Source organism: Orussus abietinus, unplaced genomic scaffold (genome assembly GCF_000612105.2).
Source record: "Orussus abietinus isolate OABI.00-Male unplaced genomic scaffold, Oabi_2.0 scaffold19, whole genome shotgun sequence".
Lineage (NCBI taxonomy): Eukaryota > Metazoa > Arthropoda > Insecta > Hymenoptera > Orussidae > Orussus > Orussus abietinus.
The window spans coordinates 712,646-735,345 of NW_019395981.1; the positions used below are offsets into that span (position 1 = coordinate 712,646).

A 22,700-nucleotide genomic window follows, 5' to 3' on the forward strand; every position below is an offset into this window, starting at 1 on the left:
CGGCGCGTACATACCGTGCAACAATAAGCTGCAAATGAAAAACTCGAATTGAAAACCAGGACGTCGGGAGCAAAACGACCCGGCGTCCCTTTTTCCGATTATTCGCGTCCTTCGCAACGAGATTCAATAACGTTGCCCGTTAAATTAATTGATTAAATCGCGTATATTTATGAATTAATTACATTGATCCCTCGTATTAACATTTCGGGGCTTTTCTTTATTAATTCGTTCGACCTTGAAAATATTCCCTTTTAACGCGCGTCCATTTGGGCGTTCTCGCGAGAAGGGAGGCCGAGCGTGGCGGCGGTGGAAGGGATTTGGAAAAAGAAGAGTTTTTGGAAAGCGCGCTAACTATAAATAGTCAAGGCGCGTGTGCACATCGGATTTAAACATAGTTTTGGCAGCGTGAAACGTCAAAGCAGCTCGGAGCCGAGAGGTGCGTGGCTCGCGCGGAGAATTTCTTCGGTCCGCGAGGCCGGCATCGCCGAAAGTCCCCGCGGTTTGCATTCGGCCATTTGGACGTTTTTCGCGAAAATTTTTAACCATTCCGCGAGTTTCCGCGCTCTCTGTGCCTCGAAACGTGGCGGATCCGCGAGAAGCAGCGCCGACTCGCGTCGAGTTCGCATTCAAAAATACGAACTCTTTCGCGCACGTGCTTCGTTGCCAGTGGACGAATCTCGTCGTGACACCAGCAAGATGTGACGTCCGTGCCCAGTGTACAAAAGGTGGTACAAGTAGATGATATATTTTGTTTACCTTCGCGTTTATAAATGCCTAACACTGAAGCACTTCCATCCCAACGCTTCATATCTGCCCTGTTAAAATATTCAAAGAATTCATAATTTCGGTACGTAACATTGTAGCCGAATTATGAGGATTACTTCATAATTCCTGAATTTGAATACATTTATATGGGGTTTCTAAAGAAATTTATAGTACGATATCGTGGTATAATTGTGTGAAATTGTGTTTTCTTGAACAGTGTTTTCTTTAACCATTGGTGCATTCGATCAGGATCCACCGATTGACGTTTGACATCGAGCTTATTTATTACAAGATTTGCAGATTGCTCCTAAACGGCACCAATCGATTGGATCGGCCATCAATCGATTACGGCAATCAGGGCTAAGTATTAGGACCGATCCCTTGCTCGACCCGTATAATGGCCTAAATAGTTAATCGAATGTTATCCAGCCCTGACTATGACATGACTATTCCCAGTTTCGCGATGTCCACCAGACCTCGCGATCGGCCTCGATCTGCGGAGCTCGTACTGTTAAAAAAACCATTGTAATGCTCAGACACGGTACATTAATTTCTTAACATAATTTTAAATAAAATCCATAACACGCGTTAGAAATTTAGCACATAAGTGTATTAATTTTCCTGTACAATTTCACAAAATTACGCCTTGCTGCCGTAACGTTATAAATCCATATAGAAAGTTACGATAAATGTATATCAATTCCCAATTCGGACGTCGAATTTACAATTTTCATGCGACCTTGGGTGCTAAAATTACGAATTTTATGAAAATGTTTAACAGTGCAGCTGGCACGTATGAATGTGCACGGGGGACGTGCTCGAGAAGAGGCGGAAGTTTCATTCCCACCGGAAGTAGAAGAGGCCCGCCGGAAGAAAACATGAAGCGCGCCAGGCAGCTTGACAAGGAGAACGACCAACCCGATAAGATCGGGAATTTCAACAACGCCGGGGAGGAAATGTAAATATGGGCCTGGAAAATATATTTTCAACGAATCCAAATTTGGCGCCACTTTCCGCGTCCACCTGTCGGCCGAAACTCGCGACTTTGGCAAGTCGCGTGACGACTCCTTCCAAAATCCCGACAATCCTTCAAAAGCTCGCGAGCGGAGCTTTTGGCAAGTCCACGATGGCCTTTCCAAAGATTTGCAAAGCACACGAGCGTGATCATCGGCGAGCCTTCCTGCCAAAAATCGCGGCCAAGGAGCGCGAAATCACTCTATCATGCGAAATTTAGTGCCATGTCAGATCCGCGATATGGCACTTCCGCCTACTTCGGAAATTCCGCGACGATCTGCCGATTCGACGGAATTGGTCAAATTTAGTGACGAGCGAAATCCGTCTTGGCCTGGCAAATTTGGTCTTGGACTTGGATACTTGTTGCACTTTTTACAGGATCGAGATCGAGGTCGATTCTGTCCATCGGTAGGGAAATTCAAGACTCGAATGGTCACATCGAGAGCGCTCGATTGGACAATTCGAAGGAGAAGAAAAGAACCTATTGTCACCTTTATCTCACGCCCATGGACTTCTAATTTTAATCCGACCGACATTAATATCAATTAATATCGTGTCGCAAGTCTCTCGGCCGACCGACGCTTCGGTTGACCGAATGTATATTTGGCTGCGAGTTGTCTAATCCTTTGTGAAGCTAATTGTCTTTGGAACAATGACACCCTTTCGCCGCTGCATCTGGATCGGCAACTGGCATTGGCCCAGGGTGAATATTAGCAAACTGGCACAAAACTGGTACCAGGTCAGTGATGCCGTGTTCGCCGGAGTCTTCCTTTCCGGAAACTCGAAGATTTCTAAACGCGTGTCTAAACAGCTGTTGTTTACTCGGAGTCGGATTAATGTAGCCTTGGTTAGAGCCAGAGATTTTCCGGAAAAACGCCGCATCTGTTCGGGGTGGATTTATGTTCACACGAGAAGGAAAAAAAAGGGAAACGATGCATCGCAGAAATGCAGTTGGCTCCTTACGGTCAAGATCGAGAACAGCTGTTGACTGAGTGCATCCAAGATGAACAATTTTCCGGGAGCTATCTTCTTTGTTCGATGATTGGAACTTTCAGTTGGTTTAATTATTTAAGCCACGATTTATGAATTATTTGGCCATGGAATGGGAAACTCGACAGAGTAACCGAGCATCTGGTCAAGTTTCGCATAGTCTCTCGTTAATCGACTGTTTTTAGGGCAATGGCATCCTTTTGTCTCATCTGCATCATCATCTGGCATTAAGCCAGTGGGATTATTGACGGACCGATATTCAACTGGTAGCAGGCCAGTGATGCTGCGATAGGTCGTGTTCTCCACTCCGGAAACATGTTGGGTGTCCACGTAAATGTCCCACCAGCTGTTATTTACGCGTTACCGAATTAATTCCGTCTCGGTAGCGTGTGCATAATTGCGAAAACTCGTCTCGACGTTCTCGAAAAAAACATCCCAGCTGGCCGGTGTCGATTAAGATGCAACATTGATAAATGAAGCTTGTCGTCCAATTTGATCATTCTAAATATTTCCTCTGAAGTGACGCTGCGATGTCCTGTCTTGTAATGGACGAATCTTTGTTTCAGTAACATGTCATTGGAGAACAAAACAGAAGGGGACATTATAAACGAGGCGTTGTTTGAAAAACTCGAAATCTATGCGCAGGCGCCGCAAGAAAACGTGGATGCGATTCGATCGCATTTGGTCAAAATCCACGCACGGATCACGTCATCGGGCAAGTAAAAAATCGTTTCATTAAATTTCAATCGTGTATCTCTGTGTTCGAGGGCTGACTGTCGCAGGGAATTCCGTTTTGGAATGAACTGATTGGATTTGCTCGAATTTTCAGAACGACGGATAAGGGAGTACGCCCAGCAAATGCTATGGCGCGAAAATTCGGACGCTGTGAAGACGTTCCTCAAGATTCTAGAGGTACTGACCTAAATGTAAAAATCTGCGGGTTAATAATTACGCGTATATTTTCAGAATTGCAAGGACAACGTTGCAAATTGTAGCGCGGTCAGCATTATCCACGAGTGCATCTCGCCTCGGACTTCCAAAGTAAAATGCAAAGGATTCAAGCACAAGAATGCGACTAGTACGAATCTTATCAGCCACATCGATAAGGAATTGAACTCTTAAATATATAAACGGATTTCTTTTTCTGAGCACAGGAGTTGATTTCGATTTTTCTACATTTTTAGGAAACAATTGTCGAGCGGCGATCACCCAGCTGATTAATTTTGGAGGTACGCAAGTCATGATAAAACTTCTCAACAATTTGCAACGCAGAGACATAGGCGTGGTCGAAATGCTTCTGCAAGAAGTTCTTTACATTCTGGGGCAAGTATGTACTTTTGTGCCCCGTGTAATTAATTTATAGATATTCGGTACCTAGGGTGTGACCTTTCTTCATTTTTGGAAGGTAGCTCAGAGGGATCACAAGTTTGCGACAAAGGTGAAGTCGCTCAACGCCACAAAGTCATTCCACTCCTTGTTGAAGGAGCACTACAACGATAGCAGGACTCTTCTCCCATTGTTGCTGATCGTCAAGGCCCTTGCCAGGAATCGTGAGTGGAGTTTCTTAGATTAAGCACTGAGAATGAAATTTCGTGAAAATTTTCACATTTTGACGTTGCTCTCCCCCGAAATAGCGTTTTCTCAGCAGGTATTGATCAAAGATGGGATTGCTGGTACTTTGGAAAAAACGCTGGTCAGCCTCGGATATACCCCGCACCTGAAGATGAAGACCTTGCTCGAGAGCTTCAAGTATTTCACGATAAACAGTACGTATTAAAATATACTTCCATGCTGCGTTTCCAAGAAGTGAATTAAACAGGAGTTTTAATTCGCAGAGCTTTACTGTATGAAATTCGTGAAAGCCGGCATCGTCCACTCGTTGATGAGGATTTTCGAAAGGTGGAATAGATTCGACGGGCCCATGAGGCTGAAAATTTGCAATTACGCCCTGAACACGATGCAGCACATTTGCATGATGAGTAAGTCTTGATAAGAACGATAAAACCAGAAAGTGGAAAGAAAGGACGTCGATCTTTATTCCAGAATCGGGGAGGAAGGCGATTAAGTCGAACAATGGGCTGCAAGTGTTGTACAGATTCTCCACCAGTTGTCCAGAAGACAAGGCTTACGACACTTTGTTGTCACGAGTGTACGCGATATTTAATCAGTGCCTCGAGAAAAAGGAATTGCCAGTGCCCGAAATGTCGCCCGCAAGGTGAACGCGATTACACAAACGAAAGCGATTAATTTAAAAAATAATTTCATTTCCTAAATAAATTGCATTTACTGGGTTTTTCTTGTTTATCGTGAAACAGGTTTATCCTGCCAGTAACAAGTACCAGGATGAACAGTGCGGACAGTTGCAGTGACATCGACAGTCAGGTGAACTTCGATTCTCGTTACTTATCGATATCAGCCACCCCCTTAATTTTTTTGTTTTTCAGCTCACCTGACGTTATCAACAATGCCATTCTAGTTAACAATAAATTTACCTCTGTATCAGGTGAACGGTGTCGCTGGGTTGGACAAATACTACAGCGACGCAGACTCGGATATCGACGAGGACGATGACGACTCGAAGAATTCAAGAAAACCGCGAGAAACAGACCTCGTTGATGAAATCGACGAGAATAATTTTTTCTCGGGTGTCATTACCTCTTTACGATCGGAAGAAGACCTGATGGGGTAAAATAATGCAGCTGATTACTCGCGGAATTTATGTCAAGAATTAAATGATTTCAGGTACCACGTCTTCTATCGAGAATTAGGTGACAGACAAGCCCAGCTGTCTCTTGGGAGGTCCTTCCTAGAAAGACTTTTCCAGCTACCCGGCACCATGGAGGACAATAAACGGTCCTATCACCAAGCCTTAAACAAATTAATAATGATCGGAAACAAGTCCTCCAGCAATGGAGCGAGCGAGAAAATTTCAGCGACCGACAATTCCCAGAGAATTCATATTTCGGGAACGCCGAAGGTCTTTGATAACCTGACCAAGCAAATGTCCGACAAGCACGTGTACTGTCTTGTTGCCAGTGCTGTCAAGAGTGTCATCGGTTTTGTCAAGGTGGCTTATCCAGACCTCGTGGGTGGTCGAGGTTCCGGAAAATTGGAGCCCTTGAACAGGAAGGACCGAAAAGTCTGTCGCTCCAAATTGTTGGTCTGCCTTGATCGAAACCTCCACCCTGACAACTTCACCCATGTGACCGTCTACGATTTGGACGAGTTGTCATCCAGTCCAGGAAATAATACAACCCCCAAGCTGCTCTGCAACTGGGACGAGGAAAGGGTTGGTATGCAAGGGAACGACTCGAAGCAGCTGCAGTTTGAGTCCAGGTTCGAGAGCGGGAATCTCAGGAAAGCCATCCAGGTGTGAAGTTGAAAAGACTGCGGGGAAATGGAAAAAAGTAAGTCTGTAAATCAATTTATAGCAATATTAATTTGCAGATAGGTCTCAGGGAGTACGAGCTGATCTTATCGCCGGATGTGAACAGTGGATCGCGACATCAGTGGTTCTACTTCGAGGTCTCCAACATGGATGCCAACGTGCCGTACACATTCGACATCGTCAACTGTGAGAAAGCGAACTCTCAGTTCAACTTCGGCATGAAGCCGATCTTGTTCAGCGTGAAGGAGTCCCAGCTGGGGAGACCAGGATGGATCAGGACCGGGGTGGACATTTGTTACTACAGGAACTGCTATCAACGTCCAGCAAGAGGGAAGAACTATCTAACGACTTCGTTCACGATAAACTTCCCTCACAGCTACGACGTCTGTTACGTTGCCTATCATTTCCCCTACACGTATAGTCAGCTGATGACTAGCATTTGGAAGTGGTCCAAAGAGTTAGACTCCAGCAGCATCCTCTTCAGGGCGGAGCCTTTCTGCACGAGTCTGAACACCAACGAGAGTCCATTGTTGACCATCACGGCTCCTGATTCTAAAAGCAACTCAATGCACGTGAGTGTTTTAACGAAATTAATATAATTTTCATTCTGCACCCTGAAGAGATAGTCATAGACTCCGTTAGATCTGCACCAAAGTCGTTGTCTAAGAGATCCAATGGTTTCCAGAACCGAAAGATGATCTTCCTAACCTCCAGAGTGCACCCTGGAGAGAGCAACTCGTCGTGGATCATGCATGGCACCTTGGAAGCTCTTCTAAGTCCTTCCGATTATGCCAGCAGCCTTCGAGATGACTACATCTTCAAGGTTGTTCCTATGCTGAACATCGAAGGTGTGGTCAACGGCTGGTAAGTTCACCGTTTATCTCAAATTCTAGGTTATGGTACTCCCTTCGACCTTTTGTAGTTATACCTTTATTGATGTTCAGTCGTTTAAAATTTGCGTTCGCATCGGTATACAATACTTATCATAAAAAAGAGTGGCGGTACTTAAACGATAATGGATCCTCTTCGGATCTAACTGCGTGTATCCTATTATACGTCCGGATGACTGAAACGTACGATGCACCTTCAAGAAATCGGCCCAAGAGACGGGGTGCCCAATCGACACAAAGTAATTCGAATAAGACATGTTCAACATTTTTTATCAACTGCAGCTCGTTGGTCCCTGACGTCAGAAAGTGCGACATTAGATCTACGAAATTCCTGTGAAACCTTCGAGATTTTTCTTTTCGTATATAAATGATATAGGCGGAGATTTACCCTTAACATTTGCTCCTCGTGGGTATTGACCTGTGTTCATTGGGCAGCGTTTCCGCGCCAAGTGTCTTATTCGCTCTCTGCCCTCCTCCGCTCTGGGCTACCCAGTCTCTTTCCGTCGAACGTTTCGTCTTGCGTACGTATGCAAAAGTCGTTAACTACGAGTTACAAGATACGCCGTGGACGTGGCAGACCCCTCGTCCAACGCCGAAGAGAGCTTTACCTCGCGTTCGTCTCTACCCATGCATATTCGAGATTAAAGTTCCTTTCGAACGCTCGAGACCTCGAGGCGCGATCCTTGTACTGTTTTGCATAAAAAAAGTCGCACGCGAGTCCCATGAAATCGATTCCACATTGATCCAATTCACTGTCGATGAATTTCCTCCGTTACATTAGCCTGCATCTTCGAATCGACTCGTGGTTGACTTTTTAAGGGCGATAGAGTCGACGATTAGAGAGACGCATAAAGTTCCCTTACGAACACGATCGGCTGCCGCCATTAATATACAATTGCGGGTGAAGTTAGTACGTATCTAGGGGGCGAATTAGAATTAGCAATACTGGGCTCGCCATCGAAAATGCCGTATGGGAGACCGAGCTCCGTGGTGGCAGGGGTCGGAGATCAAGTCGGTAAACGGTAGACGAATGGAAACTGCGTTATCTATAGATTCAATAATTTTTTTTTCTCATGGGCTTAATCGTTTCTTCAAACGCAACAAGTGCTGCCCCCTCGACTGCCACCCGGCACTTCCGATTTCCGCGATGAACGAAGTACGTCGATCGTCAAAAACTCGCGACAAGCAGATCCGGCGTGGACGCAGCGTCCCCCCCTCGGCACCCGTCCAGGCGCGAGAGTGGGGGAAGGCCCGCCCTCAGCAGGAGCAAGCCCAGCTTCTCAGTCTCCACGCAAGACAATGAACGCCGGTGAACTATGACGAACACGCAAAACGATGAACACCGGCGAGGACCGAAAGCGCCACGTTCTCGACGTGCCGAAACGAAAGAACGAGACCAAATCCGTCCAAACGTCCGCGCATTTTCTAGCAGCTCGGCGAGGCTTGTTCCAGAAGTGAACGTAACTTCCCCCACCAAGGGTCCGTCCTTATTGAACTCACAGGAGTGGGGGAAAGCCCGTTCCCCCAGGACCAAACCCGCCGCTGCGACCGCCACGCGAGACGATGAACGCCGGTGAACGATGACGAACAATGACAAACAGTGATACGATACGCGCTCCCCCTACTCATCAGCGGATACTTTTTCCCTCGGCAGATCGGGAGGTCTATTACGAAATAACATAACATAACGTAGGTACGTATAGATTACTTGGACGGAGGATCTAATACTTTGCCGTTGGACCGCACCTTGATGTTGTACCTGTAGGCCGGCTCCGCTTCCGGTAGGATCGTGCTGGAATCCTCGTCCTGCTCCTTGACGGGCTCGTCCACCTCGGCCTGGTCGTTGACGTAGTCCTGGACGCTGTCGTAGGGCCCGACCGTGTGCACGTCTTCCAGGGCGCTGTTGGGCAACTCGGTCCCAGCGCCCCCGTCCTCGTACTCGACCGCGGCCTCGTGGGTTTTGTCGTCGCGCGAGGACGCGTGGACCTGGTGGGTCGACAAGCCGTCGAAGGCGGTGTCCCTGCCCAGGGCCGGACTGTCGGTGAAGAGGCTAGTGATGTCGGGAATGTGGTCGGGTGGCGTGTCCTTCTGCACCGTCGTGGGCAGTTCGCGGTGCTCGCTCGCGCCCGTCTTGGAGGGCTCCGATCGGGAAGCGGGAACGGCCGTCATTAGTCGATTCAACACCGAGTCCTCGGACATTGCCTTAACCGATGAGCTTTCCAATGTCGATTTACCGTCTTGTGTGCTACCTAGGTGTTGTTCGTCAGCTGGCGCGGCGGTGGTCGTGACGTAGGGCCTGCGGTTTCTGCAACGGTTCCAAGCGCTGAGGTTACTGAGGGAACGGCCGGGACCTTTCCCTTTGGAATAAACGAAAACTCTTGTCAAAGTATTCCACATTGTCTCGAGAATCTTGCAGGTGGATCAGGGCGGATATCGATACCTTGATCCAGCTAGGACTTCCACAAAAGCTTATCCAAACTTATCGTGGACTCGACTTTGATCCACTCCACTACTGGATTCTTATGGTGGTTAGTGTGTGTTACGGGTGAACCTCTAATTCCAGACGCAGCCTTTATTTTCGAGGAGTTGGAATTAAAGTACAAGCTGGTAGAAGCTGATTCGAATCCCTTAGGGTTTTCTGTTCCTCCGAACGAGGTTCCTTCCCTCCGCCAACTAAGTGTCGATTTTGTTCAACCGCTACAGAGTCGTGGAATGGTCGAGGATGTGAGAAGGGGATGATATTGGCGTGGCGCTCTACGGGGGCATGCAGGGATTCCCGCTAAACTCTATTGCTCTGGCGGTTGTGTGTACTTTAAATAAATATCTCACCTCTTACCCCTGAGTCGCGGAAACTGGAATGCTGCCGTAATTGTAGTAGTAGCATCGCGTCTGCTCGCAGATGAAGTCCTTGATGAGCGTGCAGTCCTGGGCCTCCCATGCCAACGTGGGGGCGACCATCGAGACGCAACCGTCGGCGCTGCCGCTGTCGCCACTGGAAACGGGAAGAAATGTCCATTGATATTTATTTCCACTTTCCAAATTACAATTTATTTTTTTCCAAGATGGCGGACGCACCTCTCGCGCGCCACTCGCTGCGGCTCCGTGCCTGGCGGGACGTCCACCGGTTTGTTGCCGGGTCTTCGCAGCATGTAGTCGAAGGTGGCGTTGAAGGGCAGGCCTGTGCTCATCCACAAGAACATGTCCGTTCCGAGCTTGTTGCCGGACGTCCAGAAGTCGTATTTCGTGTAGCCGGCGTTCTTCAGGTACTGAGTCATCGTTTCGGCCTTTTCCTTGGTCTCGAAGGAAGCTAACTGCAGGCCGAGGGAGCGACAGTACTGGTACGCCAGGAAGTAGTTCAGCTCCGGACTGTACGGATTCATCCGCGACACAAAGTACTGCACGCCATCCAGTTGGATGGTCGTAATCCTTTGCGCTGTAAAAAAAGAGTTCCGATTTGAGGTTCCCCCTAAACGATCTCCGACTGGTCACCGACTTCGAGAAAACAAAGAATGGGCATTTCAGGTGGCTACTTAAGTGACGATAAAATGAATAAACTATGAAAATCCACCTGTACAGACCTAACGGATGCTGTAAAAAAAAAAGCTCTACAGGACAGATTGGAAATCGTTACGATTTGTTGTTACGAGTGTAGCCACCTCTAGGCTACATCGAGTGAAGGAAGGAAAATGGGCGAAAATTCAAGGGTCGTTTTCAACGCGTTTGGGAAGTGACCGGGGTAATTAAGGATAGAGTCCATCCAGGTTCGTTGCATTAATGCCGATTAGAATTTTGGGATCGCCCGCGGTTTGCGGGGAAGAATAATTGTTTACGTGGAGTTTAATTGCCACGTGGATAATGATTTAATTGCATTGATCATTTCACGTGGATACTGTAGCGAACGAGTCCATCTTGCCATTTTTGCAAGTCCCGGCGTCTGCCTAGCCAAGTCCGTGTTACCTCATCGAGACACGTCCCTCGCGGACTTCCGGCATACCGGAAATGGCGGGGTGAAAAATCGCACCTTGAATTTCAATACCGAGTTCTTCTGCCACGCGGGACCTCGGTCACGGAGACAGTAATGGCGTCGACCTCGGGCCTGACTTGCAAGTATGCCTGCACTCGGGCCGAGTTCAATAATTCCCAGTTAACCGTCACCGCCGGACTTCCCTCCACCCCTTCCAGCTTTCCGATTCGACTCGTCCGCGGCGTCTAATCCGTGTCTCGTGCGCGGAGATGTCATAAATCCTCTAGGCACGCATGACTTGGCGATAAATCTCCGCCGAGCGCCGTAAATACTCGGCCCGTGTTCGTTTCCCCGTTCTTGGCCTCCCTTTCCTAGGTCCCTTAGTAACTGGCGCTCTCCCAGTGCATAAATTCTCCAAAAGTAGAAGGGTACCAGTCACTGAAAAGACCCTTTACACGCTTTCTTAAGGCCGTGGCTCTCGCCCATAGAAACGTTATAAATCCTGAAACCGGCAGTACAGGTGGTAAACGACCTGGAGACCTTGAGACGTCTACGCACGCGCAGGCGCCGGGTGAACACACGCGCAGGCGCGAGCGGGGATGCGGGTATGCGGGTCCGTAGGTGCACGTAAGCAGGCCGGTGTGGGTAGCGACACATGTACAGGTGGGCGTATAGGTATACGGGCGCACCCTTAGGCACCGGTACGAAACAGGTCTGGACGTGTAGGCAAGCGAGGATGCGCCCAACACTCGCCCACAGACTCATTCATGCTATCTTTAGTTCGCCTTGGGTATTAAAGGAAAGAAAAACCTAAATGCCCCGCGCGAAACCGGATTAACCCCGGGAAGAGCGAAGAAGAGGGAAAAAGCTAACTAAGAGTATGTCACGGGGTATCTCAGGAATCTTCTAAGTAATTGCGGCCCGCGGCTCGTTACGTTCCTTCTTGCCCCGAGTGACGAGGCGATGCCCGCCAATTAATTTGTCAATTAAGCCCTCGCATAAACCGACGGATCATGGGGGGGATTAATTTATTCGTGCGAGTCGAGCACTCGCGAAGCCCGACGAGAGGTCGATTAATCGCACGGTCGGCGAGTTCTTTTGCGAGCGTTCCTCTCGAGGCCGCCATTTTGGAAATCGCGAACCCCTTGACGCCGCCAAGAGGGCGTCGAAATGGCACGGATTTCACGGGCGAGACTTCACTTTGGAATCAGCTGCGTGTGCCGTTTTCACGCTCGAATTAGGCACAATTGTGAGGATGAATGAGCGCTTATTTAGCCGGCTTGACATTGCTGGGCGAACGGAGAAACATCCTCCTTAAGGCGGCTCTTTTCCAGCCATTTTTCATTATCTGCCCGGAGAGAAAATAGCCTTATACGGTACCACCACTGATAAGTGCAATCGGCGCCAGTCCCTGAAGGGTTATGCTACACTATTGTGGAAAGAAAAAATAAGTTTACCGTTTATAATGTTACCATTTCTATTTTTCATACATTAAATTGCTAGTTAACCCTATTCTCTCTCAGTGTGGGACTACGTGGGATCACGTTTGCAGGGCCATGTGGGATCTTAACAATAGCCAAGGTTCGTAAGGAAATTGCCTGCGAACGGATCCTATCGGGGACGTTCCTGCGTGTTGAGCAACCTTTTCATGGGTGGATGGAAAATGTCGTTACGATAACGTCGACGGACTCTTGTTAATCAATGGTGCATTGCCATTAATACTCGGCTCGAATGGGCGCGAAAACGTGATGTTCACGGTAAAATCGAGTTGCGACACCTCTCTCGAGAATTCATGTCAACGAACCCTTCGGTAGGTCGGTGATACCACGAGTGACGCTTATCTCGTAAGATGGAATGTTTTCTCAGCCCACCAAAGGAAGCTCTAAAGAAACCCCCTGACCTTGAAATCTTGAAAAATATATTCTAACGTTTAGGACATTTCTTTAGGGTGGCTTGACTCTTTTGTGGCTAGTTCAGTCTTCGATTTGATATCTGACTCGTTAATGATTTTTTATCTATCTCGCGCGGGACGGAATGTCGTATAGGCTCTTGTTATCTAACCTGCGGCGAAGGTTGTGACGGCCAGGAGCAGCAGTGCAATCTTCATGATGGCCTCTTGAAGTCGTGATCGATCGTTGCGTTTCTTTGTAAGGACACCGGATGTTAATGTTAGGGTCGCGTTCTCGAACTGGCCTCGCTGAGCGTTGAGGATCCCTTTAAGAGTCTTCTGCCCGGACCCCAGAGAGGGGACCGCTCAAGATGATTCACTGCTTAACTTCGACCAAGATGAAAGATGATGAACCACTCGGTGGCTGCCGGTGGGTGCTTCGGCCCGGCCAGTCGGCGGATCCACTTCAACGGTCGGACTTGCGACACTTTGTCTAGGAAAATTCTCAAGGAAAAAGTCCTTCGGTCGCTAGACTATCTTCTATCTATAAAGCCGGCCAATCGGCGGCCAATTCGAAAATGACCATCGCCGTTAAATGGACATTTTTCGCCAAATATCTATGGTCTAATTCAACTTTAATAGAGTCGACTGATTCTCGATTTTCGACTAGAAATATTCCCCGTGGGATAAACATCGGCGATCGTGGAAATCTCTGAGAGATTATCTACGGGATGATCGATCGTGGACCGTTCTTTCCAACGACCCCATTGATCGGCGTTTGCGGTTTCGAAGTTGTGTGAGTAGGAGGGTGAAAGTTTCCTCCGAAAATTTCAACCGAGTGGATTTTCGGTTCATAAAGTAGCTTTCTTGTGCCGGTCGATGGCATCCGAAGAGCTTCGGCGAAAGGGGTCGAGGTCGGAGTTGAGTCCTGGACGAACCCGGATGGCGGCGATAGCATCGCCCCTTACACGGGGTTTCATTAAGAGGACATAGGAAAAAAGCGAATTAGAATTTCAAATAAGCTTTTTAATTGCTCGCGACGTTTCGGACGGATATGCCGACTTCGAGCGTGTCTCGTGATCTCGCGGTAAGGGGTTAACCCGTTCCCTGATAAAATGTCTACCTTACCTTCCACGACATCGATACAAAATTGTGAAAAATACTTCGTGAAAATTTCACATATTACCGAAACTATGAAATGGGGTGTCCGAAAAATTCATCGTGGAAAATACATATCACGTTGCAGGGCCTTAACCCTTTCACTGCTGTTTGTAAGTCTGCTTGCAAAATATAGTTGGCGCCTATATTAGAGATTTGAAGAAAACAAATTATTCATCGGCGAAAATGTTGGTTGTTTACGGCATAGTTGAATTCTATCGTCCGCGTAGCATATATTAAAATATATCGTAGTAAAACAGTTAACGGAATCGGTCGGCCATTCTCGCTGTTTGGCGCCAAAGTCGGTCCTCGGACGAAGCTGGATAGCAGCGATCCTCCGTCTCTTCAGGTTCCTCTCCCAAAGGCCGTCCCTCCGGTGCGGGAGCGCTACCACCGGTGCTACCGCCGCTGCCTTCGCTCCGCGCCTCTTCTCGTCCGCGGAAGAGGGAAAGAGACGCGTCTCGGCAAGATAAGGGAGTGCAAGAGAGAGGGGGCGGGAACAACTTCTCGGCGACCGCGGGGTTCGTTTTTGCAAAAGAAAAGCAAAGGGTTAGACCGCTGCGGCGCGAGGGGGGTTGGGGGAAGTTAAAGGGGGATCCGCTTCGAGGTCTATTTCAGGCTATACCGGCAATCGCTATGTAAGGCCCTGATCTCCAGAGGTCTTGGTTTTAGACGGCGAACGGCTTCGGACGGAGACGAACCGAACCATAGGGCCCCAGGGTCTCGCCGAGCCGCGCGACTCTTCCATTTTGATACTTCTAGGACAGCGGTTCTCATTTAAATCCGACGCGGCGTGATACAAGACGCGACTGCCTTCACGGCGCTGCAGTCGCTCCCGGCCTGCGACTCCTCTGAAGCACAGCCTCGATGCGAAAAGAAGACCAACGACGGCACATGGAGAAGTTAATCTGCATTTGGCTCACGAGGGCGCTGGGATCTAGGTTACCGGCGTGAAATTAGCGCCAGGTGGTTGAACGTCTAGACTTTCGATTTCTGATTTATCAAGCGTTCGACCTAACTCTAACTTCAGTGGAGAATACGGTGCCGAATTTTTAATATCAGTTCCAGGAGGCAGTGGTGCTCACGCGAGGCTAATTTCACGGCGCGGGGGAAAAACGGCTCGGACGGATTCTTGGTACTATTCTAAATGATAGGGTGGCGGGTTCTCTAAACCGTTCTTTCGTTTTGATAGTGCCGGGCAGTGGTGCTCACGGTGAGGCATCGCCACACAAAGGGGATCGGAGGCCGAAGAGGACGCGATTTAGTTGGATTCCCGGCGATAGCGATAACATCGCACGCGGGCGATGCTCTAAACCATCGGGTCGCGAGGTCTCCGAGGGGAGTCGTGAGACTTTTCCATTTTGATAGTTCCGGGACCGTGGTGGTCACGCGGTGCTAACGTAACTCCGCTTGCAGGTTAGGAGACCGAACAGAGACCCGTCGCCATTTTTCCGGATCTTCTTCTTCGATCAAAGTCGCAGTCACCTCGCGGTCTGTGCAGTATCGCACACATGAGGTATTTCAGACCGTAGGGCCCTGAAGACTCGGTGGACGTACTCTTTTGTTTTGATACCCACGGTAGTGGTACTCATTCGATATTAAATTATATTTCTAGCAGAGGGGCACGCGATCTCGCCAAGGCCGAAGCGATCACCCTATTAATATAATGGCTCGTGAACACGGTAATTACGGAGCTCGGGATTAATGCCTCGGCTTTAATACTCACCTTTTAGTGCTCACCTAACAAAGACACCCGTCGGGTCTTGATGAACCGAAGCACGGAGCAGACGAGGCTTTTCCTGATTCTTTAATGGCATTCGGGATTCTCTCTCCTCCCAATGCGCAGAAGCGGAAAGTGACGCTGGACGCTTCGATTTTGCGCGCGAGTTTATCTCGCGTTAACAAAATAACCGAACGGAGGAGAAAAATTGCCCGATGCGAAAAACCGAGAAGGACATCGGCGTTCCTGATCGCATTCCTGGGTCGGCGACGAGTCGAAGCCGAGCTTGTTATCGAAAGAAGGGAGAAAGAAGAGTCGGGGCGAAGTTTCGAGGCCTCGGCCTAGAAGTGTGCGCATCGTGTCCTCCATGTCCTCGAAAAGAAGGAATCCCTTCGACCACTGTCCAGGATTCTTTTTACAACGCACTTTTAACCTCCACGCGTGGTATATATCACATATGACGCGAACCGGTCTTTTGGCCGTAAATAATTCCCGAACAGCCCATATTACGACTTCCACACGCCAGGTTGTTCCTGAGGAGCCGTCAAATCATTCCCGGGTACATATATGCATTCCAGATGCAAGCAAAAAGTCCGTGGCGGTTTCCATAACACGTTTTTATGTAAAGAGTTAGACCTGTTACAGCATTTCATGCTCGGCGAGAATTTTATCTCATAAAGTTGTAACAAAGGATCTTCCTACTTCCCTCGATGAATTTTGGGATTCCCCTCCCCCCTGGTAGTTTATTTAATTTTTCATATTATATGTAGTATTTTCTAAAGATTATCTTTTATGTACGGTCGTAGTTCGAAGCACTTTCGAAGAGGTTTGTTTACAGGCTGCAGCTGCGTCGAGCTTGGGTTGGCTGTACAAGATCCACCGAGTTAAATCGGCAAAATGCAAGCCTCAATTAATTTCTTTGATTAAAGTAGTACCGGGAAATGCCGCTAGGGAGCTAATCGATTGTTGTAGCAGAAATTACACCGCAATTGCGCTGCATTACCTGCGCTCGTGTGCAGTGGTCTTTAAAATCGCTTCACATCATGGACGCAAGAAAATCATTAGTTGAGGATAAATATAGAAGAGACCTTAAAAAAAGGTTAGTGCGATACAACTTGCAAATGAAGTTGGACCTGTTCAAATTGAAAGATATGAAAAGAAGACCCGGATTTTCGATGAATTTCAACAATTTCGAAAATTAATTAAACGACATGTTTTAAGGTGATCCTTTGCACCTGATTTTTGAAGCAATTTCTAGACGTGAATTCGTACACAATTTTACTCGTCTTCGAGGGTCCCTGTTTACGCCACTGCGAAGCTCTGGTGGCACCATCTATCGTAACGAGCAAGAACCGCCTGGATTAGTCATGGAACCCTGGCGCTTTGTCAGTAAACGTCCGAAGCGTCTCGTAAAAACGAGTTACTCGGTTACTCTGCTGAAAAGCAGGGAGGAAACGACCGCTCTTCCGTTGAACCATAAACCTCGGAGCTACAAGATGATCGAAAAATCCAATACTCGTGGATATTTCAAATCTTGAGAAGCACCGTAACCTAAGAGGACTTCGCGAAGTCAATGCCTGGGAGGGGAGATACAACTACGACTTGCGATAAAAAAATTGATACTTGGTATTTTTTACAGGTACTTGAAACTTAAAACATAACAGATATATTGACATGGTTGTCTCGTTGTGGATGCTGAACGGTGCAGGGAAGTGCCGGAATTCCAGTTGCGACGACATCCGGTGATGCGTTAAGGGGCCTAAAAATCGATGATATTAGTGGGTTCTGGCTGTATCAGGAAAAAACAAAGTCAAGAAATATATAGGATGCCGGAGTCGCCGTGCGTTGCTCCGAGACGAAGCGCGCGCTTCGAGATCCCTTGGGAGCTCCTGGGAGCGTCGGCGCCTCTTCTCGGGCCCAGGGTTCGCTTCTCGTAGCTGGACGGTGGTCATACCCGGTTTAGTTTTTTCCCCGTGCAAAGAGAATACCGCGAGGTCGTAGAAAATATTGGAATTCAGCCTAACCGCCACGAGCGGCGCGCAGGCTATCACCTTGAGCACGCACGTCCCCGGGTGCTCGGCAGGCAACAGTCATCGACTCCTACGAACGTCGACACCGCGCTCGGCCCTCCTCGGCCGCGCTCGGCTCTTTTCGGCTCCTTTCGGCTCTCCTCGGCGGCCCGGCCATCGCCGCCGAAGCGTTGCGAGAGGCCTTGGCCATCGCCGCGAGATTCCTTCCAATTTCTTTCGGTTTCCTTCCATTTCTTTATCCGTATATATAATACATAAATTAATCCCCCATAATGAAATCAAACCCTTTCCCTTTCAAGTTCTAACCTCTAAGCGGATACAACGCGTAATTAGAATCCAACCCTAGCGTGCGTGTTCTACCGTCAACGACCACAATTTCGCTCGAAGAGCCTCGGAAGTCGTTACTGGGTAGCCAATCAATCGACGGAAACGAAGGCTTTTAAATGCATTCGCCCGTCTAAGGCTCCTTCTGCCTCGGGGGGTCGTGAAAGACTGCCGGCGAAACGTCAGTTTCCGTGCCCTTTGAACCCACCAGCTGTTCGATGCTTTTAGTGCGATGTGCCTCGGGGGGGTACCTATGTACGTTACATACGCGTAGCGTGCGGTGAACCGCCTTGCGAACGAGTCGGTCTCGAAACTCTCATGCCGGCGAACCGTCGTCGAGGCCAAGGTTCACATCGGCGGTTCATCCCAAGGTTCATCCACGTAATTGCGTCCGCGTCACGAGCGCGCCGGTGCGGGATCCTCCCGGACGAGCTGGACGTGGAGCACACAACGCGTTACACATTATACGCTATTTATCACTGCTAAGAACTTCGCGGTCAAGGCTCCCCGGCCCGAGTCATTGACATTGCTCGGCCATACCGCAGGCTGCCTAAAAAAGCAAAGGCACGCTCAGAACCTCGACGTCGTCGAGCCGCTGCAAATCTGGACCATAAACGCGACTTTGAACAAAGACCGCCCTACACGCGAAAAATCGGCAACGCCAGATTTCGAGGAAACCGACGTTGAAAATTACTGCGAAAAAATCCACTACCCGGTTTAGGCGGTTTCGAAGAAACCTCGGTTATTTAGGCTGCATATAATAGATAATAAACCGACGAAGAAAGAAGAACAAAAGAGGAAACTCGGCAGGTTTCGGCGAATCGTTTCGCGAATCTTGGAATCCAGGTCTTGGGATCGCCGAAACAATTCTAGACACTTTTATTAAAAATTTTCCTGGAAGAGCGATAAATTATTTAAGGTTTTTCGGGTGTGTTTGATTTTTTGTTAATGTCGCGGGGGCCATTTTTTCGCCAGGACGCGCATACCTCATTCGACGTGCCACGGCAAACCTATAATAAAAAGAAGATGTACGAACGTTCTTAGCGATAAATACTACCCTACTATTGTTATGCACGACGCAAAGGAGTTACTTCCTCTGAGTCGACTTCCAGCCACCGGAAATGTCCTTCTAACTATACTTGAATCCTTAACCGATGACAATCTCGGGTGAGATTTCCTTCCTTGCATCCAGATAGGAGGACCGTGATAGGGTGACCACATTTTCTCATGTAACGATTAGCCTGGGAAGTCGGCCTGATTTGTTTTTAAATGAGTACTCGCTTTAGCGCTGACGTCAGCTCATGGTTTCCAGATCACAGATTATTCCGCTAATTATCCTTATGCATACGCTGGATTTGATGGAGAGACGTTTTTATATATGTACCTTGGATTATGTAAGCCGGGTAAAAGTGGCACGGTACTGTTAGCTTTTTCATTGTAAAATGTTGCAAGTGTTTAGTTACGTAAGGAAGTATGGACTGCGATGATTGCCTCTATATTATCTATGTTTAAATCGGAGGAGCAGTTTGGAGCTGCAATTGATCTCGTAAAATTTGACGAACAAATATTTATCGTTCCTTCGTTTCTACTTTTCGGCAAATTTTCGGCACCCTGTGAATTAAAAAATTCCAACGCAAGAATTCAATTACATCTTAAGTCCGTTCGTCGATAAGGAAGCTTCCTTCTAAGAAAGTTACCTATTCGAGCCCAGGTAACGTTCCTCGTATCGACTGCATCATTCCGGCAGTCGATAAACGCGAAACCGGCTTGGCCGGTCTTCACAGATACATCATCTCTCTAATCGAATCATAAACACGAATAAACGAAATACAGATAAATATTTAAACATTCCAAATCAAGATAAATTTTCTCTTCCCGTTGCGTTAACCTCTCGATACGAATTTGTGTGTTTTCCTTGTACAATTAATTCTGTTTAATTTTTTGGTTCACTAAGAAATACATATTTTACAGGGTAAATTAAATATTTGCAACAAAGGATGCGTTATTTACATGAATATTTATAATGGAATGACGATAGGATGGTTCCACATTGATTCCAGCAACCGATACGGTCTTACCAATGAGGACCTCAACAGGCGCTGGAGTAATCCCGACCAAGTGCTTCATCCTGTAATATACCACACCAAAGGGCTGATGGAGTACTCGACAAAGGTCTTGCAGAGGCCTCTTCACGTGTTCGTGGACTATCATGGACATTCTCGAAGGAAAAATGTATTTTTGTTCGGCTGCTCGAAGTCGGGCTCCTGGAGCGCGGCGGACAGGTCCAAGCCGGACCAGCCGATGCAGTATTTGGTAATATGATAAAATCGATATCTATTCGATATTTAATTACGAGGGACCTTTCATTCCGGTCTCTTGGTCGGAGGAGAGAAGTGCAAACTGCATACCTTGGAGAATTCGGTCCCAAGCGTCGATATTGCAGATGCTGCCGCACTTGATGCAGAAAATCTCGCCGGCGTTCGCAATGTCGCTCTGCTCGTTCAAAGTGGAGAGGAAGAAGGAATCCACGGCCAGAGTCGCGATTTGGCGCCAGTTGGGAGTCTCGAGGTACAGAATCGAGGGGGGAAATGAGACGCGGGACTCCGAGAAATGGGTCGTCGAAATTACTCGGATTTTTAGCGCCTCGCAGTTCGTCTTGAGGGCCTTTCCCGCGATTTACCTCACTCGCGTCATCCCCTCGGAGATCATCTCTTGGACTCCGAATGCATTTCCAAGAGGGTCCAGGAGCGACACCGAGATGCCAAGGATCTAACCGGTCGCTTCTTCCAGCAGAAGTTACACGATGGAGAGCAGTTTCTGCGGCTGCGACCAGGGTCCTTTGGCAGGATTCCACCTGGACACGAAACACCTGAAGGATATAGGCATCGATTTTTGTCAAGCCTTGTCGATGATGAAGGACGGGGGTGAAGAGTGGAACGTTGATATGTACGTATGGGAATTATAGTTAAATATATGAATTAATATTTACGGTAAATCCGTAGCCACTCTATGCCAATGGTTATCATCGGTGACTGGAGAAAATTCTCTCGGAGTGCATAGGACTTTTAGAAATCCCGATTCGAGGTCGGAATTCATTTTTAACCAGGCGAAGGAAAATCTAGATTCTCCAGACCTCTTCCAACTGTTTCCATTAGAATTCAGGAAGATTTAAAGTAAAGGATTTAAGCCGGAATCCCCGCGATCAATAAGACGTGTATTTGAATCCAGGTCCGGAGAGGAGTCCTGTTGCCCTCTGAAATGCATTTTAGGGAAGTCTAAGAAACCGCCGAAGTGCATTCAGGACAAAGACGCGAAGTACCATTTTACGGAAACCTCGTTGTTCCGAAAAGACATGTAGTTGAAGGCCAAGGTTTGCAACGAATCCTAGTATAATGTACACAGAATTTTCAGCGTACTATCTAACGCCTTGTCAATGGCTTATCAACACTTATGCTCGAGTCTCTTCTAATTGCTGGTTAGAAAAAAAAATTAAAAATACCACTTGCACAACATTTTTAATAAAACTACTTTAGAAAGGGGCCTTGGTCTAGGCAATGAAACGGGACCTGTGTTAACCGGATATTGTGACATTGTTGCTTACATAATTAAATGTGCCCAGCATTTAATAACGCTTCGAGTATGGCCGTCGATTTAATCTAGGAGGGTATTTTATTCCATGTTTACACAGAATTCTAATTTTTCCATTAATTCTCTATTTAGTACACTCAGCTTCGAAGCGATCCCACTTTTAATAAATGACCTGCAACGCCTTTGTGGTAGATAAGATATGGTACTTGCCTCGAATTGAATTGCGTAATGCATTTGATATTTAGGATGTGATAATTAATAGTGCTGGGCGCTTTCCATTGTACGGGTAATGTAACCAAGCGGCCTAGAATAATAGCAAGGTTTAATGCGAGTGACAATGAGATTTATTGTTGTTGGTTAAATGCTTTTGATTCTCACATTTCGGTGAAATAATATATTCAATGAAATTTTCAGAACCACCACCAGGGAAGAATTTTCAGTTGGAGTGGGTGGTGCGAATGATGAAGGGTCATCAAGCGGTTCTGACGATTCAGTTTCTGATGATTAAACTTAATTAAAACGAAGGCTTTAATCGTTATATCCTACGGAGCTTATTTCGTGCGGCTCATTCGTTGACTCGAGTACTGTTCTAGATTATTTTCATAAAACGATCCCCCAGTTTTTGTCTCCTCGAATTAATCACCTGCACCTCGGCGTAAATTGGGCCGTACTTGGAGTGATAAAAATGTACGTAGAGGTCACTTTCGAGTATGAAATTATATTCGGAATAAATGTTACTATATTCGCTAGACTGCTCCGTTATTTCTACAAGTAAGCTCGTTTCGTTTTCAGCTGCACAACTAATTAATGTGAGAGCCTGATTAGAAATCCTGGGCAGGGCAAAAGGTACAGAAATACCCTGATGCATATTAAACAATTAAAAAAAAAAGCATAGATGTAAAGTGACTCAGGTAAGAAGAATTAATGTACCGGTACAAACTTCAGAAAATATATCTTTGTGGATAAACTTGAACACTGTCC

General features: G+C 47.5%; 2 protein-coding genes across 9 annotated transcripts; one reads left to right on the forward strand and one right to left on the reverse strand.

The window, feature by feature from the left end:
• The first annotated feature begins 466 nt into the window (after positions 1–466).
• LOC105699762 (cytosolic carboxypeptidase 4) lies at positions 467–22,692 on the forward strand. Of its 8 annotated transcripts, XR_001104058.2 has the most exons (21): positions 467–725; positions 1,547–1,723; positions 3,336–3,484; positions 3,599–3,681; positions 3,736–3,847; positions 3,954–4,096; positions 4,175–4,319; positions 4,404–4,535; positions 4,605–4,748; positions 4,813–4,984; positions 5,085–5,151; positions 5,273–5,454; positions 5,512–6,139; positions 6,217–6,729; positions 6,843–7,021; positions 20,192–20,444; positions 20,575–20,699; positions 20,922–21,077; positions 21,360–21,501; positions 22,134–22,406; positions 22,512–22,692. XR_001104058.2 is itself a non-coding variant. In XM_012425034.2 (20 exons), the coding sequence occupies exons 2-19, from the start codon at positions 1,644–1,646 to the stop codon at positions 21,487–21,489; spliced, it is 3,393 nt and encodes a 1,130-aa protein (XP_012280457.1). In that variant the 5' UTR covers positions 467–725; positions 1,547–1,643; the 3' UTR covers positions 21,490–21,501; positions 22,134–22,692. The 8 variants fall into 8 exon arrangements, 7 of the variants coding, with proteins under 7 accessions (XP_012280457.1, XP_023289641.1, XP_023289640.1 ...); XM_012425034.2 differs by having other exon boundaries at positions 22,134–22,692; XM_023433873.1 differs by having other exon boundaries at positions 20,925–21,077; positions 22,134–22,692.
• LOC105699764 lies at positions 9,880–13,118 on the reverse strand. Its single transcript, XM_023433864.1, has 3 exons — positions 13,073–13,118; positions 10,123–10,480; positions 9,880–10,039 (listed from the first exon to the last, which is right to left on the reverse strand). The coding sequence occupies exons 1-3, from the start codon at positions 13,116–13,118 to the stop codon at positions 9,880–9,882; spliced, it is 564 nt and encodes a 187-aa protein (XP_023289632.1).
• Positions 22,693–22,700: the final 8 nt, after the last annotated feature.

Bases quoted from the DNA above. Each gene is read 5' to 3' on its own strand.
- LOC105699762 (XM_012425034.2), top strand. From the start codon at position 1,644: ATGAAGCGCGCCAGGCAGCTTGACAAGGAGAACGACCAACCCGATAAG. The intron at 4,097-4,174 runs GTATGTACTTTT...CATTTTTGGAAG, and splicing joins TTCTTTACATTCTGGGGCAA to GTAGCTCAGAGGGATCACAA. The intron at 20,700-20,921 runs GTACAGAATCGA...CGCTTCTTCCAG, and splicing joins CGCCAGTTGGGAGTCTCGAG to CAGAAGTTACACGATGGAGA.
- LOC105699764 (XM_023433864.1), bottom strand. From the start codon at position 13,118: ATGAAGATTGCACTGCTGCTCCTGGCCGTCACAACCTTCGCCGCAG. The intron at 10,481-13,072 runs GTTAGATAACAA...CTTTTTTTACAG, and splicing joins CGTCACAACCTTCGCCGCAG to CGCAAAGGATTACGACCATC. The intron at 10,040-10,122 runs GTGCGTCCGCCA...TCCCGTTTCCAG, and splicing joins CAGCGAGTGGCGCGCGAGAG to TGGCGACAGCGGCAGCGCCG.